At 48.1% G+C, this 23,337-nt stretch overlaps 1 protein-coding gene across 2 annotated transcripts in view; it reads left to right on the top strand.

Annotated features, from left to right (window-relative positions):
• MEGF11 (multiple EGF like domains 11) overlaps nucleotides 1-23,337 on the top strand; it is a 1,491,879-nt gene that overhangs the window by 1,212,539 nt on the left and 256,003 nt on the right. For both annotated transcript variants that reach the window (XM_078683026.1, XM_078683027.1), the window contains exon 14: nucleotides 9,887-10,015. In XM_078683026.1, the coding sequence (XP_078539152.1) occupies nucleotides 9,887-10,015 (129 nt within the window). The remainder of the gene's footprint in view (nucleotides 1-9,886; nucleotides 10,016-23,337) is intronic.

Genomic DNA, 23,337 nt, shown 5'->3' with positions numbered 1-23,337 from the left:
TGCACTGTTATTGCTTCCTTCTACACCTCACTAGCCACTTTCTGCACCACTTGCTTTTTTCTGCACCTCACTTGCCTCGTTCAGCACCTGTGTTGCTTCTTTCTGCACTTCTCTTGCCTCCTTCTACACCTCTTAGATAGAGGTCGTTTTAATCCCCCTGCCCTATTATGTACTAGGGCCATACAGGGGAAGTCATGCCAATCAAAGGGGTACCCCAACCCATAGTGTACCCTAGTGTATGTAGATATTTTCACTGCATTCTCTTTCAGCATAGCACTGGCTCCAGGCCTGGTTAGTCAGAGTCAGTTACCACCAGTACCCATCAGCAAAACGTTGGGGGCACAGGATGACTTTGCAACAAGGCCTCTTTCTGCTCCTCTGTTGCTTCTTTGTGCACATCTCTTGCTTCTTTCTGCACCTTTCTTCTTCTTTCTGGGCTTCTGTTTCCTCTTTCTGCATTTCTCTTGCTTTTTTCTGCACCTTTCTTCCTCTTTCTGCACATGTCCTACCTTTGTAGTCATAGATAGAAATTAGCATTTAAAAAACCTTTGAAATTCACTGAAAAACCATAGGTTTCAGGGATGTTATAGTTAGAAATTAGCATTTAAAAAACCTTAGAAATTCACTGAAAAAACCCACAGAGTTCAGGGACATTATAGTTAGTTGGACATTTTACTCGTGCAAAACCAGAGAAATTCAGCCGTTATAGTTAGTTCAGCTAACTATAACTTGCGCCCTTGCAATGCACTGCTGATGACGTCACATATTACACCATGCATGACATTTCAATTGACATCACTCATGATATCACTGATGACATCATCCACTTGATAATCTGATGCACCTCCTCATACCCTAATATAACCTTTGATACACCCACTGTAAAATATAGACTGCCATTTTCGAAACCATAGACACACCAATACCAGTTAGTACATACCCACTCATTAATTCCTAGGTCTACACACACATACACTCATTCACCTATACAATCACTCATACATGCAGTCTACCATCAATACGGCACTATCATATGCACTCACATATCTATACAGACACTCATACACCGCTACTCATCCATAGAGTTACTCACAGACCTAGTCAGTCATGCAAAGTATCAGTCACACTCCCATTTACTCACCTATACAGTTATGCACACTCCACCTCACTTATTCAAATATATTCTAACGCATACTTACACTCTTATACAATAACTTATACACACACACTCATCCATACAGCCACTCTCACAATCACTCACTCTCAAATATAGTCATTTATATACTCCAACACTCTCATATACTGCGTTTCACATATGCAGTTACTCACACATGTACCACTGAGGCATCCATTCACTCACCAACACACCCATACACACCATCACCCACCCATACAACCCTTCACAGAAGCACTCTTGAACCCATACACCCAGTGAATCACCCACTCACACATCTATGCACAGAGTCACATCCCCCCACCCACCCACACACCCATATAGATACTCAGACAACCAATCAATAACCCATATAGACCCTCATTTAGCTACTCACCAACTCATGCAATAGCTTACACACCAACTGACAAACTAAACTGTGTGAATGTTTGTATCAGTCTACTAACCCATGCATTCAGTAAGACACATTTAATCACTCAATTATACAGTCAGTCATGCGCCTATGAAATCATCCATTCAGACACTTATACAGCCACCCATTCTTCAATACACCTTGGCCTATAAATATATAAAACATATTTAAACTTTACAGAAACACACAGTCATTGGATGATGTCATCAGTGATGTCATTTGAGATGTCATCAGTGATGTCATCAGTGATGTCACTGACCATGTCATGAATGATGTAATATGTGACGTCATCAGCAGTGCATTGCGGGAGCACGAGTTATAGTGAGCTTAACTAACCATAGTGGCCGAATTACTCAGGTTTTGTATGAGTGAAATGTCCAACTAACTATAATGTCCCTGAAACCTGTGGTTTTTTTCTGTGAAAAAAAAAAATATATATACATATACCTGTTTTGAATATAATAAATTGAATAGTCTCCACCGCACACATGGAAATTGTTGTGTGAGCCATTGATTGTAAAATGTACAGTTGAAATGACAATAAAAAGTATTTATAAAAACAAAAAGAAATAAAACTGCATTGTGTTGTAAAGTCCTTCGTGGTTTTGCAAAACTTTGTAAATGTCACCAGGTTGTAATGTCCATGGGGTAAATGCATGCGGGCTAAAACCTTGCTTGCATTGTAACGTCTGATATTCCTTTACAGTATATTTCGTCTGAATCTATCCTTCCTGCCGTCACTCTTTAATAAGCCTTTAGAGCTTAATTACATCTACTTCCGGAGAGCCAATGAATCCAGGGAACTCTTGAATAACGTTTTCCAGCCCTAGTGTCCATCATTCTGTGAGTAGAAGAGGCTCTTTAATCTGCAAACCTGTTCGATGTTCCCTACATACAAGGTACTTGGGAAAAAGCCGGACAGAAAGTCATTACCTCCTTTCAAGTTCGTTTTGGGTACTTCTTTCAAGGAACTTGATTGCCTATCAGCAGCGAGGGTGGAAGCAGCAAACACGCGGCTTTCTTCGTTGTGACATCACAACATCTCTGTCTTTTCAGAAATTCTGCTTCTGGCCCTCTGAACTTCACTGCTTGCCAGAGAGCAGTAAGCTTGCATGCAAGATGCTGAATGCATGATAAACCTTACTGTTGCTCAAGCGCTCGTACTTTCACATCAGGATACTGGTAACTCCATGCTCCATACCTTCCACACTCCACACTGAGAGGAATATATACCCTCACAGCGCGTGTGAATACATTGGATGCAATCACAATGTGGTCGTTAAAACAAACACGTTGTTAGAACTCATACCATTACATCGCAAGTCATTACTATGACTTGCTGCAGGGGGCGCGCTGGACTTAGGAATAGTATTATTTACTATTCCTACTCCAGGTTGCACAATAGCAGGGAAGGTGTTGTTGGATTCTGAACCCAACATCGTTGCGCTCCCTACAGCAAGTCGTACTAATGACTTGCGATGTAATTGTATGTGTGGTAACAATGCGGTTGTTATAACAATCGCGTTGTAATGGTACAGCGTTGTGGAGACAGGGTTGTAAACGCTGTTTCCCCACTGACACCCTTTAAGAGCATCCTACCTGCCACAGCACGTCTCATCCAGGACCTGAAGAAATAAGCGTATCACTTGCATCTTGATAGAACTGTATTGGCTCCCCTTGCTGCCCACACAATGTTCAAATCCAGATGCATAATTTACAAAACCATCATAACTGGCGGCCTCACTTATCTTGCAGAAAAGCTCACCATCTCTGGTGGTTTTCAGCACACACACATTCAGTACATCATAAGACTGCAAAATAAGAACTGTAAAAAATTTAAAACAAGGCAGCGGGCCTTTTCAATCGATCCGCCTGGAATCTGGAATAGCATCTCCGTATCCATTAGGACCAACTGAATGCTGCTCCAATTTAGGAAAAAGTTGAAGGCTCACCTCTTTAAAGAACACTACATCACAAAACCTTAGGCGTCCACAAACCAGCTACCTCTCCTATCACTCGTTGACTTTACGCATGTCTTTGACCCGGTTCAGTGCTCTGGTGTCTTTTGGTTAGGTGAACACTATAGAAATACCACATACATATATATGCAAAACTGTGTGTCCACGGAATTTGTAACTTGCCATCGTTGCACACTTCTGAAGTGCATCACTGCAAAAGGCTCACATCTCAATTAATAAGTTGGTGTGTGTCTTCACTTGCTAGTAATATTACAGAGGAAAACATAACGTGTTTCTGAAAAGCGCACATTCACAAGTGGGTATCTTGGCACTGAACTAACAGAAGCCTATTGTTAGCCTTTCCAATGGCACTCATTTTATCAACCTCAGACTGGTGAAAGATTGAGTGGCCTGCAGGATTCAAACCTGTGATGATGAGGGATTCTATTTCTGGACTGGATCTATTAGTCCACTGAGCCACCAGTCTCGACATCACTTACTATCACTATAGCATAATCAGACGAGAAGAGGAATTTGCTTAGATACCGTTTTTTAGGTTCTCGTTCGAAACAAAAATACAATGGTCACTACTTGTAAATACTAATAGGGGAACAGAAGCTGGCTGTGTGAGAAAGAGACCTTTTTCTGCATGGGTGTCTTCCTTCAAAACAGGTGAGTTTTCAAGTACATTTTAATGTGGCTTTAGGCAATAAAACATCTTATAAGACCAACGCGGTTCTCTTCAGGGGCCTAATCCATTGCGTTTTTGCGGTCAGAGCATAACACAATTCTGTGTTTTCCATGCATCTGCTTCTGCAAAGACAATTTATAGGTTTTGAATTTACTCTTTGCACAGAGAAACCACAGCTGTTTACGTCACTCAGACCAGACCGGTGGGCCTCCCAAAAGCAACCTCCAGATTGATCAAGCGAGGCCTATTGATGCCCACATGAACCGTACATTCCTGGATGCCTGGCTTTACCACTGTAATATTGCTACACATTTTAAGAAGATAACAGTTGAAAGCTCAACCATAGTTCATAGACAACCTTTTTCTACAGCAAGTGGTGACTGTGCACCACATGTCAATATGCACAGATACATCACACTGATGCACGCAAAGCCAAGCCTCTGAAAGAGACTGGAAAAGGAGGTGTATTGCAGCAAGGATGGGACATCCTGCACTGAGAGCAGTAGCTGGGTAGCTTCCTGACAGGTGGACTGTGACTCAAAGCATATCAATCAATCAATTATTTGCAGAGCGCACTACTCACCCACGAGAGTCTCAAGGCGCTAAGGTAGGGCACGGGGTGAGTTGCTACTGCTACTTAACAAGCCAGGTCTTGATAAGTCTCCTGAAGGTTGGCAGGTCCTGGGTCTGTTGCAGGTGGATGGGGAGGGTGTTCCGAGTCTTGGCGGCGAGGTGGGAGAAGGATCTGCCGCCGTTGGTGGTTTGGTGGATTCGTGGAACGGTGGTGAGAGCGAGGTCAGCGGAGCAAAGCTGGCGGTTGGGAGTGTAGAATTTGAGTCCTTTGTTAAAGTATGTTGGTCCGGTGTCGTGGAGTGCTTTGTGAGCATGAGTTAGGAGCTTGAAGGTGATCCTTTTGTTGACGAAGAGCCTGTGCAGGTCTCTAAGCTGGGCAGTGATGTGGCTGTGGCTGGGGATGTCGAATACGAGGCATGCGGAGGCGTTCTGTATGCGTTGAAGTCTTTTCTGGAGTTAGACCATGGTTCCCACGTAGAGGGCGTTGCCCTACTCCAGCATGCTGGTTTCCAGGGCATGGGTGACCGTCCTTCTGGTTCCTGTGGGGAGCCATCTTCCGAAGCATGCAGAGTGTGTTGAAGCAGGAGGAGGAGACAGCGTTGACTTGCTGGGTAATTGACAGTGATGAGTCTAGGATGAACCCCAGGTTGTGTGCATGGTCGGTGGGTATCGGCGCAGCTCCCAGTGAGGCCGGCCACCAGGAGTCGTCCCAAGCGGAGGAGTTGGAGCCGAGGATGAAGACCTCTTTCTTGTCCGATTTCAATTTATGGGGACTGTTTTTCATCCATTCGGTGATGGCCTTCATTCCTTCGTGGAGGTTGGCTTTTGCAGTGGCGGGGTCCTTGGTGAGGGAGAGGATCAGCTGGGTGTCGTCGGCGTATGAGACGATGTTGAGGTTGTGCGGTTGGACAATGTTGGCGAGTGGTGTCATGTAGACGTTAAAAAGGGTCGGGCTGAGGGATGATCCTTGGGGTACGCCGCAGGTGATCTTGGTGGCTTCGGATCAGAATGGAGGGAGGCGTACTCTCTGGTTTCTGTCGGTGAGGAAGGTGGTGATCCAGTCAAGGGTTTTGTCGCAGATCCCTGCGTTGTGGAGGCATGTGCGTAGGGTGTGGTGGCAGACGGTGTCGAAGGTGGCCGAAAGGTCTAGGAGGATGAGGGTCGCGGTTTCGCCGTTGTCCAGCAGGGTCCAAATGTCGTTGGTGGCAGCAATGAGGGCGGTTTCGGTGCTGTGGTTGCTGCGGAATCCCAATTGGGATGAGTCCAGGGTGTTGTTCTCTTCGAGGAAGTTGGTCAGTTGTCTGTTGATGATTTTTTCAATGACTTTCGTCAGGAACGGGAGCAGGAAGATGGGTCGGTAGTTCTTGAGGTCCTTAGGGTCTGCCTTGAGGTCCTTGAGTAGGGCGTTGATCTCTGCATGTTTCCAACTTCCGGGAAGGTGGCGGGCTCGATGAAGCTGTTGAAGATCTTCCGAAGTTGGGGTGCGATGATGGAACTCGCTTTGTTAAAGATGTGGTGAGGGCAGGGGTCTGACGGTGAGCCAGAGTGGATGATGTTCATGGTTTTGATGGTGTCATCATTGTTGATTTGGTTCCAGGAGAGCAGGAGGCCAGTATGACTGGGGGGTGGTGAGTCTGGGGTGATGACGGCTGTCGGGGGTCTGAGTGTTGAAGCTGTCGTGGATGTCTATGATCTTGCGGTGGAAGAAGGTGGCTAGAGAGTTGCAGAGGTCTTGTGATGGCGGGATGTCATTAGAGTTTGCGCTGGGGTTGGCGAGTTCCTTCACGATGTTGAAGAGCTCTTTGCTGTTGTGTGCATTGTTGTCGATGCGTTCCTTGAAGGAGGTCCTTTTGGTGGTTCGAATTAATTGGTGGTGCCTGCGGCTGGTGTTCTTGAGGGCTGCGTAGTTGTCCGATGTCTGTTCGTGGCGCCACATTTTCTCGAGTCTTCAGCAGGTTTGCTTGAATGTCTGGAGGTCGGTGGTGAACCAGATGGCCCTTCTGTCGGTGTGTCTGTTTGAGGCTTTCTTGATCGGGCGAGAGTGTTGGCGCAGTCATCAATCCAATGCCTGAGGTTGCGGGCGGCTGTGTCAGTGTTGGTGTGGTCGGTTGGTGGGTCTCAGGCGAGGGTGGTAATTAGCTGGTCTTCTGAGACCTTGTTCCAGCTGCGGTGGGGCATTCGTTGTGGGTGGCTGTGTGCGGTATTTTTCTTGAAGGAGAAGTGGCTGCAGAGGTGGTTGGTCCAGTGGAGTTTGGTGGTGTGGCTGAAGGTGACGTGGCTGCTGGCGGAAAAGATGGGGTCGAGCGTGTGTCCAGCAGAGTGGGTGGGTGCCTTGACGAGTTGTTTGAGTCCGAGGTTGGTGAGGTTGTCCAGCTGGGGTTGCTGTCGTTGGCATTCTCGAGGTGAAAGTTCAGGTCTCCAAGGAGGATGTAGTCTTTGGAGGCCAAGGCGTGCGAGCTGGCGACGTCTGTGATAGTGTTGCTGAACTGTGGCCGGGGTCCAGGGGGTCTGTAGACAAGGGTTCCTCTGAGGGTGGTGTTGGGATCGATGTGGATCTGGAAGTGCACAGGGTGTCTTCAGTGCTGGTCGTGATTCTGAGGGTATTTCTGTGGATGATGGCGATTCCTCCTCCCAGTCTGTTGGTGTGGTCCCTGCGGGAGATCTTGTAGCCATCGGGATGAACGGCTGGCGTTGAGTGTGTGGAGGATGTTGGCGTCGTAGCGGCGTCGGGTGTTGTGGTGCTTGCAGGGGCCAGGGGGGCTGGCGCTGGCCGCGGTCCAGGCGCGGATGGGCGCAGACAGGCTTGCCTTAGGTGCGCCTTCAGCACAGCTGCACATCAGTTGCCGTTAAGAAGGGGAGGTGGGAGGGAGGAAAAGCTGGGAGGCGGGGTGTGTGGGCGAATGGGCAATCAAGGGGGGCGGACCGCCGGGGATGCAGGGGTGGGAGGCGAGCGGGCGGGAAAGGCAAAGGACAGGAATGAGCTACGGGCAGAGAAGGCAGAAATGGCAGAATGCAATCAGAACAGTATAAAACAGAAAAGGCGGAAAATCAGAGAAAAAGGCAGAGAATCAGAAAAAGGCAGAGATATAAACACAGGGAAAGCAGTGGGGATGTGTCCAAGGAGGGTTCTGGTGGTGGGAACTAGCGGCAACAGCGGGCAGGAGACACGGCACAGTCAGGTGGAGCTGTGCGGCGAGGGGAGCGACCAGCCTGAGAACAGTCAAAGGTTGCATACTTGTCCTTGTGAGGAGCCATTGGTCACTGAAAACAGAATCCTCTTGATTCACAAGTTCCTGTTCATTCTGCAGTGGATTCAGCATCAAAGGAACCACTTGGGGGTGAAGGTGTTACAGAGAAGTCTCTACTGAATCTTCCTGCTTTAGGACAAACTGAACTGCACCAGAGGCCAGGCTGCCATCCGATTCACTTCTCGTCTACATCTCTTGTGGAGTGATCATCATGTTGCTCAGCGACTTTATGTCTAGATTGCATGCATAGGGTAATGTGGCCACATCTCCACTGCTGGAGACCCACTATAAACACAGCCCATGCCGGCACAGTAGGACACCCTATGGATAAAAACACATTTGGAACCTCTGAAAGAGACCAGGTTACCTTTTATACCTTGCACTACCTCTAGTGGTCTCTGCCTTCATGTTCTGAGGCAATGGTGAGCATCTCTCATAGGGCCCAAAGAGTATAGGGTGCTCGGTTGCAAGGTGCCCATTTCTCTGAGAGTACCACCTAATTACATACTTCCCTTCAGGGATCTGCTCAACAAGCATTTCAATCTCTTTTTAAATAGGCAGTAAATATATAATATAATGAACCTAGATGTGCAAACTATTTTCATGTTATAAGTATACCATTAAGTATGCTCTTCACAGACTACTATGAACTGGTTCCCAGTGCATTCTACAAATTCAAGTGCTGTGGAATGCCTGCAAAGAAACATGTTTGACACTAAAGAAATCACCAAATGTAAATAAGGGTAAATAAAAACCTAGACTATGTTATCATTGTTTAAAGCAACAAAGCTTCAAAGAGCAGGAACATTTCAGAAGATAAAATAAAATGAAAGGTCAGAGCAGGTTGCTCCTTGGAAGTCTTTGCTAAGGAGGACATCGGCAGCGACGAACCTGGACTTGTCCTTGTATCCAGGACTCTCTACTGTGGAGTACAACGACAGGGCGGGCCTGGCTGTGGCCTTGCTTCCAAAGAAAGACATTTGCATGGTCCTCCCTGGTCATTTGAATGCAGGACCAACCTTCTTCTAGGTTCACATGGCTGGCCATGTTCTCAAAAGCAGCTTCATTGTTTACAAAGCAGCACACTAGCCCCTCCGCTTATCTTGCAGACAAGCTTACCATCTCTGGTGGTTCTCTGCACACAGGCAGGCAGGACACCAGCAGACTAAGAAGTGTGAAGAGAACAGTCTAGATAGTGGGCCTTTTCCGTCAGAGCCGGACTGGCCGTAGCGGGCACCAGGCATTTCCCAGGTGGGCCGCCAGGGTTGGGGGCTGATTCTATTACAGGTCCGTTTTTGCAGCATAGCTGGGATATCGCCCACTGTAATGAAATCGGCCGAAACAGGCCATGGCAAACAGCTCGGCCGCACCCCCAAACTCCCAGGGGGTTTTGGTTCCCAGTCCGGCCCTGTTTTCTGTTCATGCTCCTAGGATCTTGAACATCATCTACTGTATACATCAGGACTGCCACATCACTACTCTAGCTGGGAAAGAGTTGACGACTCACCTATTTACTGAACACCATGTCACAATACATTAACCATCCACATCCCAGCCTCCTCTCCTATTGCTTTGTGACTTTAAGCCTGTCTTTGAGTATGGACAGCGTTCCACTACCATAGGGCTGCGTTCATGATATAGTAGTAGCATATACATGTGTGTATACATCCATCCCCCACGCTCAAACATGTTATGGGCAGACTGAACATCCTAACCATGTTTCTCGACAGTTCAATAGCTGTCTCGTGGCATAGACTTTCTGGTGTTGTCGGATATGATGCAAGTTTAGAACTGCTGTAATGTAAACCCCACTCTCTCCTCTCTCTGCAGTGTGCACCAGCGGGAGATTTGGAAAGAACTGCGCAGAGATTTGCTTGTGTACTAACAACGGGACGTGTAATCCCATTGATGGAACCTGCCAGTGCTATCCTGGCTGGATTGGGAGAGATTGCTCTAAAGGTAAGTGGAAAGAGTGAGTACGCGAGTCATTGAGTAAGTCAAAGTGTTTACATTTTGCTGCATACTCTAAAATCTTAACCGCCTACAGTTGTTGATCCTTATAGACATTGCAACATGAAAACCTGAAGATAAATCTGTTTACTGTCCCAAAGAGATGGGTTCTCAAGAGGATTTGCATTTGTTGTAATTCTTTTTCTCTGTACGTATGTCTCTGGGGCGCGCTTCATGCTCTGGGCCTCTCTTTGCTCTGGGCCCTAGGACCGTGAAACTGTCATCCTCCGTCAGTGAACAACGTACCTGTTGTTCTTTGAAGATGTATAGGTGGGAAATTAGAAGACATTTGCCAGTCCTCGGAGAGAATTTATTTGTGACCTTGATTGAGAACGGCAGTCTCCAGAGTGATTGGGATGCCCAAGTCCCAAAGAGAGGAGCCTTCAGTAAGCAGGCCAAAACGGGCAAGGGCAGACCCAGGAAATGTAGTTTTAGTAGCTGAAATAAGCCATTTTGGGGAAGCTGCTGCTTCAGCATCCCCAGCCACAAAGAACTTTAGGGACAGGATTGCTAGCTTATGTTTTGCAATCGGAAATCACAAATTCAGCACTATCCCCACCCCCACACTCGGAAAACGGCTCAAGGTAATTGGATGTGACTCAGTATAGCTAAGCAGGGGTCTGCACAGAGACGTGCACTGCTCATCCTCCATGCTCTTTCAGCGCGTGCACCAAAGGGCACAGCCATATACACATCCATGCTATAATTGGCTGCGTCTTCCTTCTTGTTTGGCCTCTTCCTGTAGGGATCATCTCAAATGATCAGGCGTGAGCTGTGATCTAAATGCTCATTAAATCTTTGACTGCTCTTTGGCCATTAATACCCTTTGCACACGTAGTTTTGTGGGTTATACACTGAGCGAAGGGTTCACCAAGGGTTAGATTAAACAAAGTTTTTTTAAAGAATGTCCTGTAAAAAAAAAGACAAAGCACAAGAAAAGCATCCAGATTCTTTACGTGGTTGAAAAGGTTTCATTTCGCCAAAGGAACAAGCTGGAGTCGAAGGCTTCAGTGCTCTTGATAGCCTGATTTGACTGCCTGTCCTAAACATCCTCGGAGAAGCTCGTGTAGCTGTGAACATGAAAATGAGGCTGATATTGAGTTAAATAAAAAACAGATATGTTGTGGTGCCATGCCCATTTTTTTTACTTTTTGTTGCTAAAGTGCTACAGGTTTTCCCTGGAGAGGCCCCTTGGCCAAATTCCATGACACCCCCTGTGCCTTTGGGCAGGAAGACCCTATAGTGCAAAAAGAAATTGTTATCATAACACCTCATAGGCAGATAAACTCTTCGGCTGTCACTATGCACAGGTGGTCAGTTTCCCCGGTGGTGTCCAGTGAACACTGCACTTTGCAGCAGTGGTAGATGCTTCTATGAGGTGGAAGAGGTCACGACTTTGGCCATTTATAACCATATAAATCCTAGGGTGCATGACTTGATTGTTGGAATGTAATAATTTGAATAATATATACTGTTTATAGCTATCCTGCTGAAGAAAGCTCTATATTTTCTGAAGCATTGGGGTTTATTTTTTATCAATACTTGTGTGTTGAATGTAATGTTAGCTTGATGACGATGCCACAGAATGTGCTGCATAGTTTGTTTATAATCTTAAAATACCCCACATAATTGAATGGGTCTTTTTTGGCTACATGATTCAGCTAGCCCTGCTTCATAATATGGTCATTCATTGCCACATAATTCTAATGGTCATGCCCGTTATCCGAACCCTGGCTTGGCAGTTCGGGCTTGACTGTTCCCATGAGGCACAGGGTCAATACTGATTTGCATATGGCCAGGTCTAAACTGGGGTTGCATGGTGAGCAAAAGAATGATGGATTTAACCCAGATCTCTTGACTGGGGGTGAATGTTTTGATTTGTTCTGTATTCTGTCCATCATTTGTGGGTCTTTTACTTTCTCGCCCTAAGTGCATCGGGTATGCCCAGATGTGGGTCCTGGGCTCACTGTGCCACTGGATTCAAGCTATCCTGGCGGATATGGGGTGAAACCCCAGAACCGGTCCTAGGATGCTTATTTCCAGTCCAGGGAGGACCTGGCTAGGCACTTCAGGCTGGACTGTCCCCATGAGGCACAGGGTCAAGACTGAGGTACATATGGCCAGTTCTAAACTGGGGCGGCATGGTGAGCAAAAGAATGATGGATTTAACACAGATCTCTTGACTGGGGGTGAATGTTTTGATTTATTCTGCATTCCGTCCATCAATTGCGTGTCTTTTGCGTTATTCAAACTCAACATCTATTAGCACCGGTTACAAAATGTGGTTGTGTACATTCATGACTAACCTGCTTTGAAGTAGGGTCCAGCCCCACTGGCATCTAGAACGCGACTCTGAAGTAAATGGGCTTCATAAGCAGTCAGTGTGCAGACTAGGGTGACAAGGCAGGGGGCCGCTAGCTTAATGTTGCGGCCGAGGTACATTTTAGACAGCTCTTGGGATAGGTGCATGTTTTTTTTATTAATTTATATCCGACATTAGAAAAAATCCAGTCGTCTACACTTCATCCCTTTCTAGCAACTTTGAGTCTTTCAAGAGGTCTGGTGTCACTCAATATCTTTTGGTTTGCCTCATGCTTTTGTGGGTTCACCAGTGGGCAAACTATTGTTGCGGACCCACTGGCGTGCTCTTTCACTTGTCGGTCTTGAACCCATGCTTGGTAGCCCTGTAGCAATGCTGTTAACATGGTGCACCACTCTTGTGACATCACATGGCTGCTGTGAGACCAGTTTGCGGCACGCTGCCACAGTTTCAGTGGGCGGACTTTGTTTGTTGTGTACACTGAGGCAGCGCTTCTTCTCTTGAGTGGGTGGCCGCCTGCTCCTGTGCTCGCAAAGGAATGGTAAATGATGCTGAGCCGGACAAGTGGGAGTTATTTATTCCCTTGGATGCACACATTTGCAGCGCCTCTCTAAGGGGTATGTGCTGCCCCAGTTCTTTCCTGGCCAAAATTAAGGTGCCCTTTTGGCGCCATCAGCCCGTTGTTTGCCTTAATCTATCTTTGGCTGTGTTGCACTACCAAGGGCTAGTTCAGAACTTCCAGCCTTTAAATTATTTCTTCCGTGTAAATAAGGTGACCAGATGTCACGGATTTGCCAGGACAGTCCCGGATTTTCAAGGGCTGCCCCGGCGTCCCAACATTTTCTTTTAAATTAAATACATGTCCCAGGTTTTGAGAGGGTCCGGTAAACGTGCACATTAAGCACAGTGTTGGGCAGGCTCACACTTCAACGTGATGTCTCATCACACCAGGAACATAACTTAATGTATTTAAAGTCTCCTCTCCTGCTGTGCTGCCTCGCCTCATTCAAGCAGCACAGCCGAATTTTATGAGGGAGGAATCAACGCTGCAGCTGTAAGCCAAGGCTGGGCTCATCAGGATGTACGTTGTTACAACGCAGGTTGTAACAACGCATACCTTTACCACGCGGCCGCTACAACGCAAGTCGTTACCACGACTTGCGTTGGAGGGAGCGGATTTAGGATTTTTATAATTTTATATTCCAACACCAGTCCCCGTGGATACTTGGGAAGGTGTTGGAATATAAATGTATAAAATTCCTTATCCCACAGCGCCCTCCAGCGCAAGTCGTGGTAACGACTTGCGTTGTAACGGGCGCGTGGTAAAGGTACCGCGTTGTAAAAAATTTGTGGTAAACGTGGTTTACCGGCTCATCAGCATGCTGACCCTGGAGATCTTCACAGCAAGGGCGGGATAGTATATATATATATATATATATATATATATATATATATATATATATATATATATATATCAAACACCATCAGTTTGCCTGCTGAGAGAGGACCAACACCAGGTAGGTTTTCAATTTGTCACCATTTATTCTGCGAGGGCAAGCACAGCCACAAACATTGCACCAAAATAGTCCTTTCCTGGCGCGTTTCGTGTGTAGAGAGCACTTTATCAAAGGATTCCGGACACCACAGAAATGAAACTGGCATTTTCCGCACTACTATTTCAACAGTTTCTTCCCTGCCACAATGGGCGTGGCCATTCCTCTGGCCTGCTCGGTGATGTAGTGCATATTTTACTGCAGTGAGTCGCTCGGTTTCAAAACGTGTTGATAAAAATTGTATCCCAAGTGGGGTGTGCACAGCAGCATGTACGTTTCTGGCTTGCCTCTTCACCTCACAAAATCGACACTCCCTGTCCCTTTGCCAAAATGCCCGTTGACACTTCAGCGAGACTGCGTGAACGCAGCTGGGTCACTTTCGCGGCTCAGGCGGGGCCGCCAAACATCAAACACCAACAGTTTGCCTGCTGAGAGAGGACCAACACCAGGTAGGTTTTCAATTTGTCACCATTTATTCTGCGAGGGCAAGCACAGCCACAAATATCGTTGCACCAAAATAGTCCTTTCCTGACGCGTTTCGTGCGTAGAGAGCACTTCATCAAAGGATTCCGGACACCACATAAATGAAACCGGCATTTTCCGCACTACTATTTCAACAGTTTCTTCCCTGCCACAATGGGCTTGGCCATTCCTCTGGCCTGCTGGGTGATGTAGTGCATATTTTACTGCAGTGAGTCGCTCGGTTTCAAAACGTGTTGATAAAAATTGTATCTCAAGTGGGGTGTGCACAGCAGCATGTACGTTTCTGAAGAAATTGAGCAAACAAAGATGGACATACAGGGCAAAGTGAGGCTCCCTGCTAAACCAGGAAGTAGCGTATGGGACAATATGGCGTCGGTAAACAAACCCCAATCCCAGAGAGCGGCTCCAGGGGAGAGTTTAGCAGCGGGCACACACAGCTCAGTTGAAAGTTTAGCTTGGCCCCTGTGAATTAGATACATATAAAACAAGAACAAGGGGCTTCGAAGAGTAGTGCAGCGGCGCGCCAGCGAGGCACTCCCTCTTCTGGCTGTCGGAGACAGGGAGCTGTGGTATCGTGCCTGTGACGTAACGGGCACGTACGTAACATGGAGGTCATGTGAGCTCGGTTTAATAAAAGTTAGGAGCGCGCTCACGTGCGCCTAGTGATCACTGCATTCCCGACACCTGTGTCTCATTAAAAGTGCCCAATAGGCCCCTAGCAGAAATTGCCTTAGCGTTGTCCTCCAGTCCGGTGGCTAACATAACAATTGGCGACAAGGGTGGTCGTGCCCTCACATCCGTCGGAGTGGCAGCTGCGAGCGTGTTTCCCTGCTCGCGGCGCTTGTGCCCCAAAATCCAGCGGTGCAGCTCTTTGAAGTCCCAGTGTCCCGTGCGAGGACAGGAGCGAGTGGTCGAAGGTGGGCCGATAAGGTGAGCCCGCCCCAGCGCCATCTCCTCAAGGTCTCCTGCCGCCTGCGCTGCCCTCCGTGGTTGTGCAGAGCTGTGCGGTGAAAACCCCCCGAGGTGTGCGCGCGTCAGGAGACGCTGCCCCGTCTGTCGGCGAGTCGCGTGTGACCCGCGAGGAGCGCTCGGGAAGCCTGTGCTCCTGTGTGCATCCCCCACGCCTCCGCATAATAAATAGGGGCCGGGAGGAGAGGCGCGCGCTGCCACACACACAGGGTAGTGTGAGGCCTCAACACGGGCCTGGAAAATGTGGCCTTGGCACGGGCCTAGTGGACCATAGCACGAAGAGCAAGGCCTTAGCACAGGCCTGAGGAAAAATGAAGGCCTTGTCATGGGCCACGTGGAGCACAGCACAGGGGGTACACTTAGGACGCTCCTACAAGCTTCAAAAAGGAAGAACACAGCACAGCCACAGGCACCTGTGAAAGACTGGCAACAAGGCAGAGCAGTGGGTGAAAGCTAGCTTAGGAGGTAGACGTCCCAGGAGGAAGTGTCAGGAAGGAACACCTCGCACCATCCCAGGGTGCACGCCCCGCCCCGCCCAGGTAGCGGGAGGCTCCGTGGAGGGCGGGGAGTACGCCCACGCTGTGTGCACAGAGCCGCCGGGGTAGGGGAGAAAAAATAACAAGAGAGCAAGGCACTCATCCAGTCAAAACTCACAAGGTTCAGAGCATCAGCCATGTCCACGATACCGCCCATAGAGCCTTTCATAGTGGAAGGGTCGCCCTCTTCGCTTGCGCCCAAGTGGAAAGACTGGGTAGACCGCCTATTAATCTTCTTTCTTTTAGGCCACCAAGGTCCACAAAGACCAGAAAAGAGCGATGCTGCCACACCTTGGAGGTAAAGACATACATAATATCACTATGACGCATGTAGAAGCCACGCTAAAGAATCACCACACATTAATAAATGCCCTCAATGAACACTTTGAGCCGATGGCCAACTAGGACTATGAGAGATTCATATTCAGACAAGCGCACCAACTCCCCGAAGAATCGTTGGATACGTACCTCGCAAGACTAAAAAATCTTGCATCCACGTGTGGGTTCCAAGACGAGACCGAGGAGATCAGGGGCCAGGTGATTCAGGGTTGTGCATCCGCCAAACTTCGTGAATGAATTCTAGAGGAGTCCAGCAAGTCCCTCACAGATATATTGACCTTGGGGCGCACCAAGGAACTGTCCAAGGCATGTGCAGCACACATGGAGGCGGCCCTCCAAGCCCCGGGAAAGACCAAACCGGTGAACACTGTCACGACCAAGACCACGATGAGGTGGAACAAGAAAGGACCCGGGACCGAATCTGCAGGACAAGCGAAAACGTGTGGGTACTGTGGTGGGCCTCCACACCCAGCAGCCGAGATGCTCCGGATGTGGGGGATTCAACCATTTTGAGAAGGTGTGCAGGGCCAAACGGAATCGCCGACCGTGACAGGTGGTCAATGCACTGCCCGTGGGCGAAAAGACACCCAGTGACATGGACGATGATGAGGAGGAAGAGTGGGTCGTCCACAAAGTACACATGATTGGCACTGCCTCACGGAAAGCGCGACGATTGCCACAGTGCAACATTTGTGTGGGGTCCCAGGAGGTCATGACTGTAGTGGACACAGGGGCCACTGTCAACATCATGGCTGCAGCTCTCCACCGAACCATATGTCCGGCACCCAAGTTGTGTCCGTCAGCAATAACTGTGTTCGCGTATGGCCAAGACATGCCCCTGAAAACAAAAGGTTGTTTCAAAACATCCATCTTCCATGGAGACAACTTGATCACCACCAACGTCTACGTCACTGAAGATGGCCAAGGCAAACGTGGTGATGTTTGCATTCAGTGTGCATCATGAGTCGATTCAACATTTGCTAGATGATTCTCTGAAGTTTTTGAGAGAATCGGAAGGTTCAAAGGTAAAGAAATTCATCTGCACATTGACCCGACGGCCCAGCCAGTAGCCCTTTGGCACCGGAAGATAGTTTCCATCTGCGACCCCAGGTAGAGGAGGAACTCAAGAAGCTGGAGGCAGCGGGGATCATCAAGAGGGTGACAGGGCCCACCCACTAGGTCTCTCCCATCATTGTCACTCGGAAGCCCAAGCAGCCTGGCGCAGTGAGGATCTGTGTGGACATGCGGCTACCTAATGCCGCAATCAAACGGGAACGACATCTCACCCCGACCACAGATTATCTAATCGGGGAAATGGCTGGAGCCTGTTGGTTCTCCGAGCTTCATCTTTGGTCTGGATACCATCAGTTGGTGCTAGAGGAAGCATCCCGAAACATCACCACCTTCTCAACACATGTGGGGTTTGCCGCTATACATGATTGAGTTTTGGGGTGTCCAGTGCGGCGGAAGTTTTCCAGAACATTATATATGAGCTGATCATGGACATCTCAGGTGTCATCAACGTCAGTGACAACATCATGGTCCATGCGAAATCACTTCCTGAACACATTTCTCACCTCACTCAAGTGCTTCGTCGGCTGCAGGATGCTGGACTTACCCTGCACCGGGAAAAGTGTAAATTCCTGAAGAAAAAACCTACAATTCTTCGGTTACACCTTCTCCACGGAAGGAGTCAACCCAGATCCAGAAAAGGTCAAAGACATAAAAGACGCCGCTGCTCCTGCCAGTGTGACAGAAGTCCGCAGCTTCCTCAGTATGGTGAACTATTGCTGCAGGTTCATTCGTGACCTAGCCACTCTGTTAATACCGCTGTGTGAACTTATCAAGGATTCGGTCCCTTGGAAATGGGGTCCAGATCAAGCCAAGGCCTTCAAGGAGATCAACAATGCACTCTCAGAAGCCATAACGCTCGCCTTCTTCGACCCGGGGAAGATGACCCCGATAGCAGTGGATGCGGGACCCACGGGCTTAGGAACTGTACTGCTGCAAGACAACATCAGGAAGATGACTGGGCCCCTGTGGCCTTCGCCAGCCGGTCCCTTACCGAGACTGACCAGAGATACTCTCAAATCGAGAAGGAGGCCATCGCCTTTCACTGGGGGAGTCGTCCCTTTGACCTGTATGTCTACGGCAAACCGTTTGTAGTGACCACAGACAACAAACCCCTTGTGGCTCTGTTTTCCGGCACTTCTACCTAATCACCTTCCCGGATTGAGAAGTGGATGTTGTAACTTCAAAATTATAACTGCAAGGTAGAATATCAGACTGGATCTTGTAAACCTGCTGATTACCTATCTCGCAACCCCAGAGCAGCGACAGCCCAGGAAATGGAAGAAGCGGCTGACACTGAAGAGTATGTCAGGTGTGTTGTGGCCTGCTCTTGCCCACTCCCTTTATCTATGAGTGATCTCACAGAAGTGACCTCTCAAGATGATTGTCTACAAAGGGCCAAGGCGGCTCTCCAGAGTGGCAATTGGCACAAGGCTAAAGAGGAATGGAAGATATTGACCATACCTGCCCAGCGGATAATGGAGAGCCTATACCATGTCAGAGATGAGCTCACCAAAGACACTGCGGGGTGCTTGCTGAGGGGACATCGACTGGTGATCCCCACATCCTTAATGAATAGGTGCGTTCAGCTTGCTCACATAGGGCATCAAGGCATGGTAAAGACTAAATCCCGTCTCCGAACTAAAGTGTGGTTTCCACTGATGGACGAACTAGTGGAGGCTACTGTCCGTTCTTGCTCGTCATGTCAAGTGACGGGAGAAATGTCACGTCCTGCCCTGTCATTGCCAAACCTCAGCCGAGGTCTCCATGGTCCTGTGAAAGTCTGGTTTTTGGCAGTCTACCAGACGGTCGTCATACATTTGTGGCCATTGATGAACATTCAAAGTATCCCGAAGTTGAAATCATAGCCTCTCCTAGTGCCACTGAGGTGATACCGAAGATTGAGAAGATCCTAGTCGCCCATGGCCTTATCCAGGAGCTGCAAACAGATAACGAGCATCCCTTCCAGGGGCAGGAACTGGCTGCATACCTCAACAATCTTGGCATTCGCCACCGCCGAATCACTCCTAGATGGCCCAAAGCCAATGGTGAATCAGAGCTGTTTATGAGGACTCTAAATAAAGTAATTCGAATTGCTCACGACAAGCGACAATCCATAGAACTGGCTATCTTCACCTTTCTCAGAAGCTACCGTCAGACGCCCCATACCACCACGGGTGTCGCACCCGCTCATCTGCTCATGGGCCGGGTGGTCACTGACTCAATACATCAGCACCCGCAATGGCAGCCTACAACACCTGATGACTCCCGGATTTATGCCGATGTCGGGAGGCCTACTCCCAAGTCAGTCAGCGGAGGAAGGCCAATGTCTCGACAGTTTGAAAAGGGGGACGTGGTGCTGCTTAGGGATCGCTTTGCTACTGGCAAATTTCAGTTGCCATATGAAAAGGAGCCTTGGACTGTGGTTAATGTCAAAGGAACCCGGATCATCACAACTTGCGGCAGAGAAACTGTAGCCCGAAACTTGTCGCACTTCAAGAAGTATCACGGAGATGTGCAGGCATCGTCCCTGTGTCCGCCGGAGGTCGAGTGCGGTAACACGTCAGTGGACAGGGAAGATCAAGTAGCGGAGGCGACGGAGCTGGTTCCACAGGAGGACGATGGTGAATCCGGTGACTCCCCTTCATCCTGGCAGAATGGTGTCGGCAGTACGGAGCTGGAGATCTCTCTGGATCAGCCCGGGGCTGGTCGCTGTGGTTCTACGTGTCGAGCTGAAGATACTGAGGTACCCAGTCGGGGTCTGTCCCAGTATAGCATGCAAAGAAATCCTGAACCATCCTGCCAATTGAAGGTCTATCTGACGTAAGATTGTTATTGTTTTGGTATTGACTGAATTTGATGATGCCGGGCCTAAAATATATAGTTTGATATCCAATCCGGCAGTGGGATTCAATGCTAATGTTTTGATGTTTGTTGGGGAGGAATGTGGTATCGTGTCCGTGACGTAACGGGCACGTACGTAACGTGGAGGTCATGTGACCTCATGTGACCTCGGTTTAGTAAAAGTTAGGAGCGCGCTCACGTACGCCATTTAGGCTATGGAGGCGAGCCTAGTGATCACCGCATTCCCGACTCCTGTGTCTCATTAAAAGTGCCCAATAGGCCCCTAGCAGAAATTGCCTTAGCGTTGTCCTCCAGTCCAGTGGCCAACATAACAGGAGCCTGTATTTCCATTAATAAAGGCACAGCCAAGAGGGAAAAACCTCTTGGTCCTGCAGCGACGTCCATTTCTTAACCCAGAACTTTAGTCCTATGCGACATCAACTTGGGAGAAAAACCGCACAAGGTTTGTGATGTGCATTATTGTTACAGAAAAACATAGTGGTTTGGGTGCAGCTCTCGATTCAACAAAATTGATCATGTAAAGCATTGCAGCGAGAGCGGAAAATACAAAGTTGTAAACCTTTGGAGTTGACAGTTTCATGGGGAGGGGCTATGGCTTTGCTTGCTATCAAAACAAAGTTCCCACCGTTTATTCATGCATAAACTCTGCAACATAAAATCAATTTAAAAGAATGCTGCCAGACTGGCGTCAGTGGAAGTTTGCAGGGACTGGGAGGACGTAAAATCAGGGCATAAGAGAGGCCTGGGAGGAGGTGGAACACACGGAGTGGGAGGTGTACAGGCCTGTACAGTGTATCAAGAGCAGCGTGCACATACACTCTGCAATATAAAAAAAAGAGTTCCGAACACAAAGGGAAAAGCCCTACAGAAAATGATACTGTAGTAGGCCAATACTCCAGGGGAGGAGCAAGGCACAAGAAGGAGGGTCAATTAAGGACAACAAGCCATTGACAACCAAGCTCATAGGAACAACACCACACTAGTACAAATCGGCTATGAGGGGCAGAATAAAAGCCCACATTCCAGAATTCTTAACTGGGGGTGAATGTTTGATTTACTCTGCATTCAATCCATCATCTGTGTGTCTGTTGCTTTCTCGCACTAAGTGTGCCGGGTATGCCCCGACGTGTGTCCCGGGCTCACTGTGCGACTGGATTCAAGCTAGCCTGGCTGATGAGGGGTGATGCCGCGAAACTGGTCCCAGGATGCTGGTTTCCAGTCCAGGGAGGACGTGGCATGGCAGTTCGGGATGGACTGTTCCCATGAGGCACAAGGTCAAGAGTGATTTCCATATGGCTTAATCTAAACTGGGGTTGAACGGTGAGCAAAAGAAGGATGGATTTAACCTAGATCTCTTGACTGGGGGTGAATGTTTGACTTGCTCTGCATTCCGTCCATCATTTGTGTGTCTTTCACATTCTGAATACAGCATGTCTTCCAAACAGCACTTGCGCTGACTAGGCTCTACCTAATAAACCCTGATGGGCACCAGCAATGCAGAGAGCCTCCACATGAGCTAGAAACCCTCTCTATATAGGAGTTTTCCATCTCACCTTCTCTCCCACATCTCACCTTCTTTCTCTCCCACCTTAGGTATTGACTCTTCACCTTGAGTCCATGTGAAGGGAGCTGATATTGTGTTGTGGTTGTACCCAGTGAGTTGGCACGTCTGCTAGCTAGCCCTTCCATACATCTTGTGGTGCCGTAAGTTATGCGGCAGCATATGCAGTGGCTACAAACAGGCAGGTGAGCATATGTTTCTCCAAGGGCAGTTACAGCAGCAGAGCATCACCATCCGTGGCTTCTCGTCTTGTGCGCCCCTAAGTCGATCATAGCTTCACTCTCCTATGATGGTCTAGACCTGTGTGCCCATGACCAGGGTGCTCGCTTCCTTCTGCCAATCCTACTTTGGGGATGACAGGGGTCCTTATTAAATGGCACCCAGTGCACTACACCTTGATGCCTGGACCCTCAACCTTGCTGCTCCCACTGCCCCCAATGCCCCGTTTTGTGGACTGTTCCTTCCATAATTCAGCTCTTATTTACATCTCTTAATAAGCTCATGCAGACACCTGTTTTGTGAAGACAAAGATAGCAAGGCCCACAACTCCCTCTGTACCTGCATCATTTAACACTGAGTTAGTGAAACCCTTTGTTAAGAGTTGCTCCTGGACTAAGTGTGAGACTGCAACATAGCTGCAAATCCACACACTCCCTGGCTGTGTGAATGAGAGGGATGAGGGGTATTCGAACACCATCCAATCTGGTTTACTAAGAGATAAACCGATAACCAACGCTTCTATACTTGTGCTTTCGTAAAACTTTAAAGGATTTCTAAAGAAGGTGTGTGTGATGCCACCAAGTGAACAAGCGAAGACAGCAGCAGTGACTGCTTTGCTGCAAGATACCTTGCTTTCTTTTTCAATACAGACAATAAAAATATTAGGTCTAGTCAAACCCTATTATATAAGTAATATAATGTGCCATATTTGTGCACTTGTTTGTGTACAAATATATTACTAATGATCATTTATGAAGCACACAATACAAACTGCATTCCTCCTGTCATATAATATTAGATAGTAATTGTGTGCCACCTTAATTGTGCTCATTGTATCTACCCAAGAAGAGTAAACGTGAGTGAGCCCATCAAGGATTCAAACTTATGCATTGCTGGTTCCATGCAGATGTTTGCAGCAGGCGCATGACCGACTAAACTATTTACAACTATCTTATTAGGATACAAACATGTGACATGCATGTAGCATGCAGTGATCTGCAGCAGGCAATATAACCCTCTCAGAAATGTTATGATTGTTCAAACCTGATTCAAAGCAGATTACACACGTATCTATAGCAAAGTGCAATAATCAACTCCAAGCACAGATATCCCTTTCCTGAGCAATTCATTGGACTCCCACTGGAATGAGATATTCACTAAGCCTTAACAATGGCCCTTTTTAGGTCAAGCCTGGGCAGCGCATGCGCTGCTCTGCGAGGCATGTTGTATTGGAGTATGGACTTGAAGCTCCGCCCACTCTCTGCCCATATTTTCTTTTGCCTTGTGTCATTTTCCTTTGTAAATGCTGGCTTCTGATTCGTCAATAGGCTTCTTAGTCCCTCTTTAGTACCACC

The sequence above is a fragment of the Lissotriton helveticus genome, chromosome 3_1, assembly GCF_964261635.1.
Source record: "Lissotriton helveticus chromosome 3_1, aLisHel1.1, whole genome shotgun sequence".
NCBI classification, from domain to species: Eukaryota; Metazoa; Chordata; class Amphibia; order Caudata; family Salamandridae; genus Lissotriton; species Lissotriton helveticus.
This window is presented reverse-complemented; position numbering and strand designations above follow the sequence as displayed.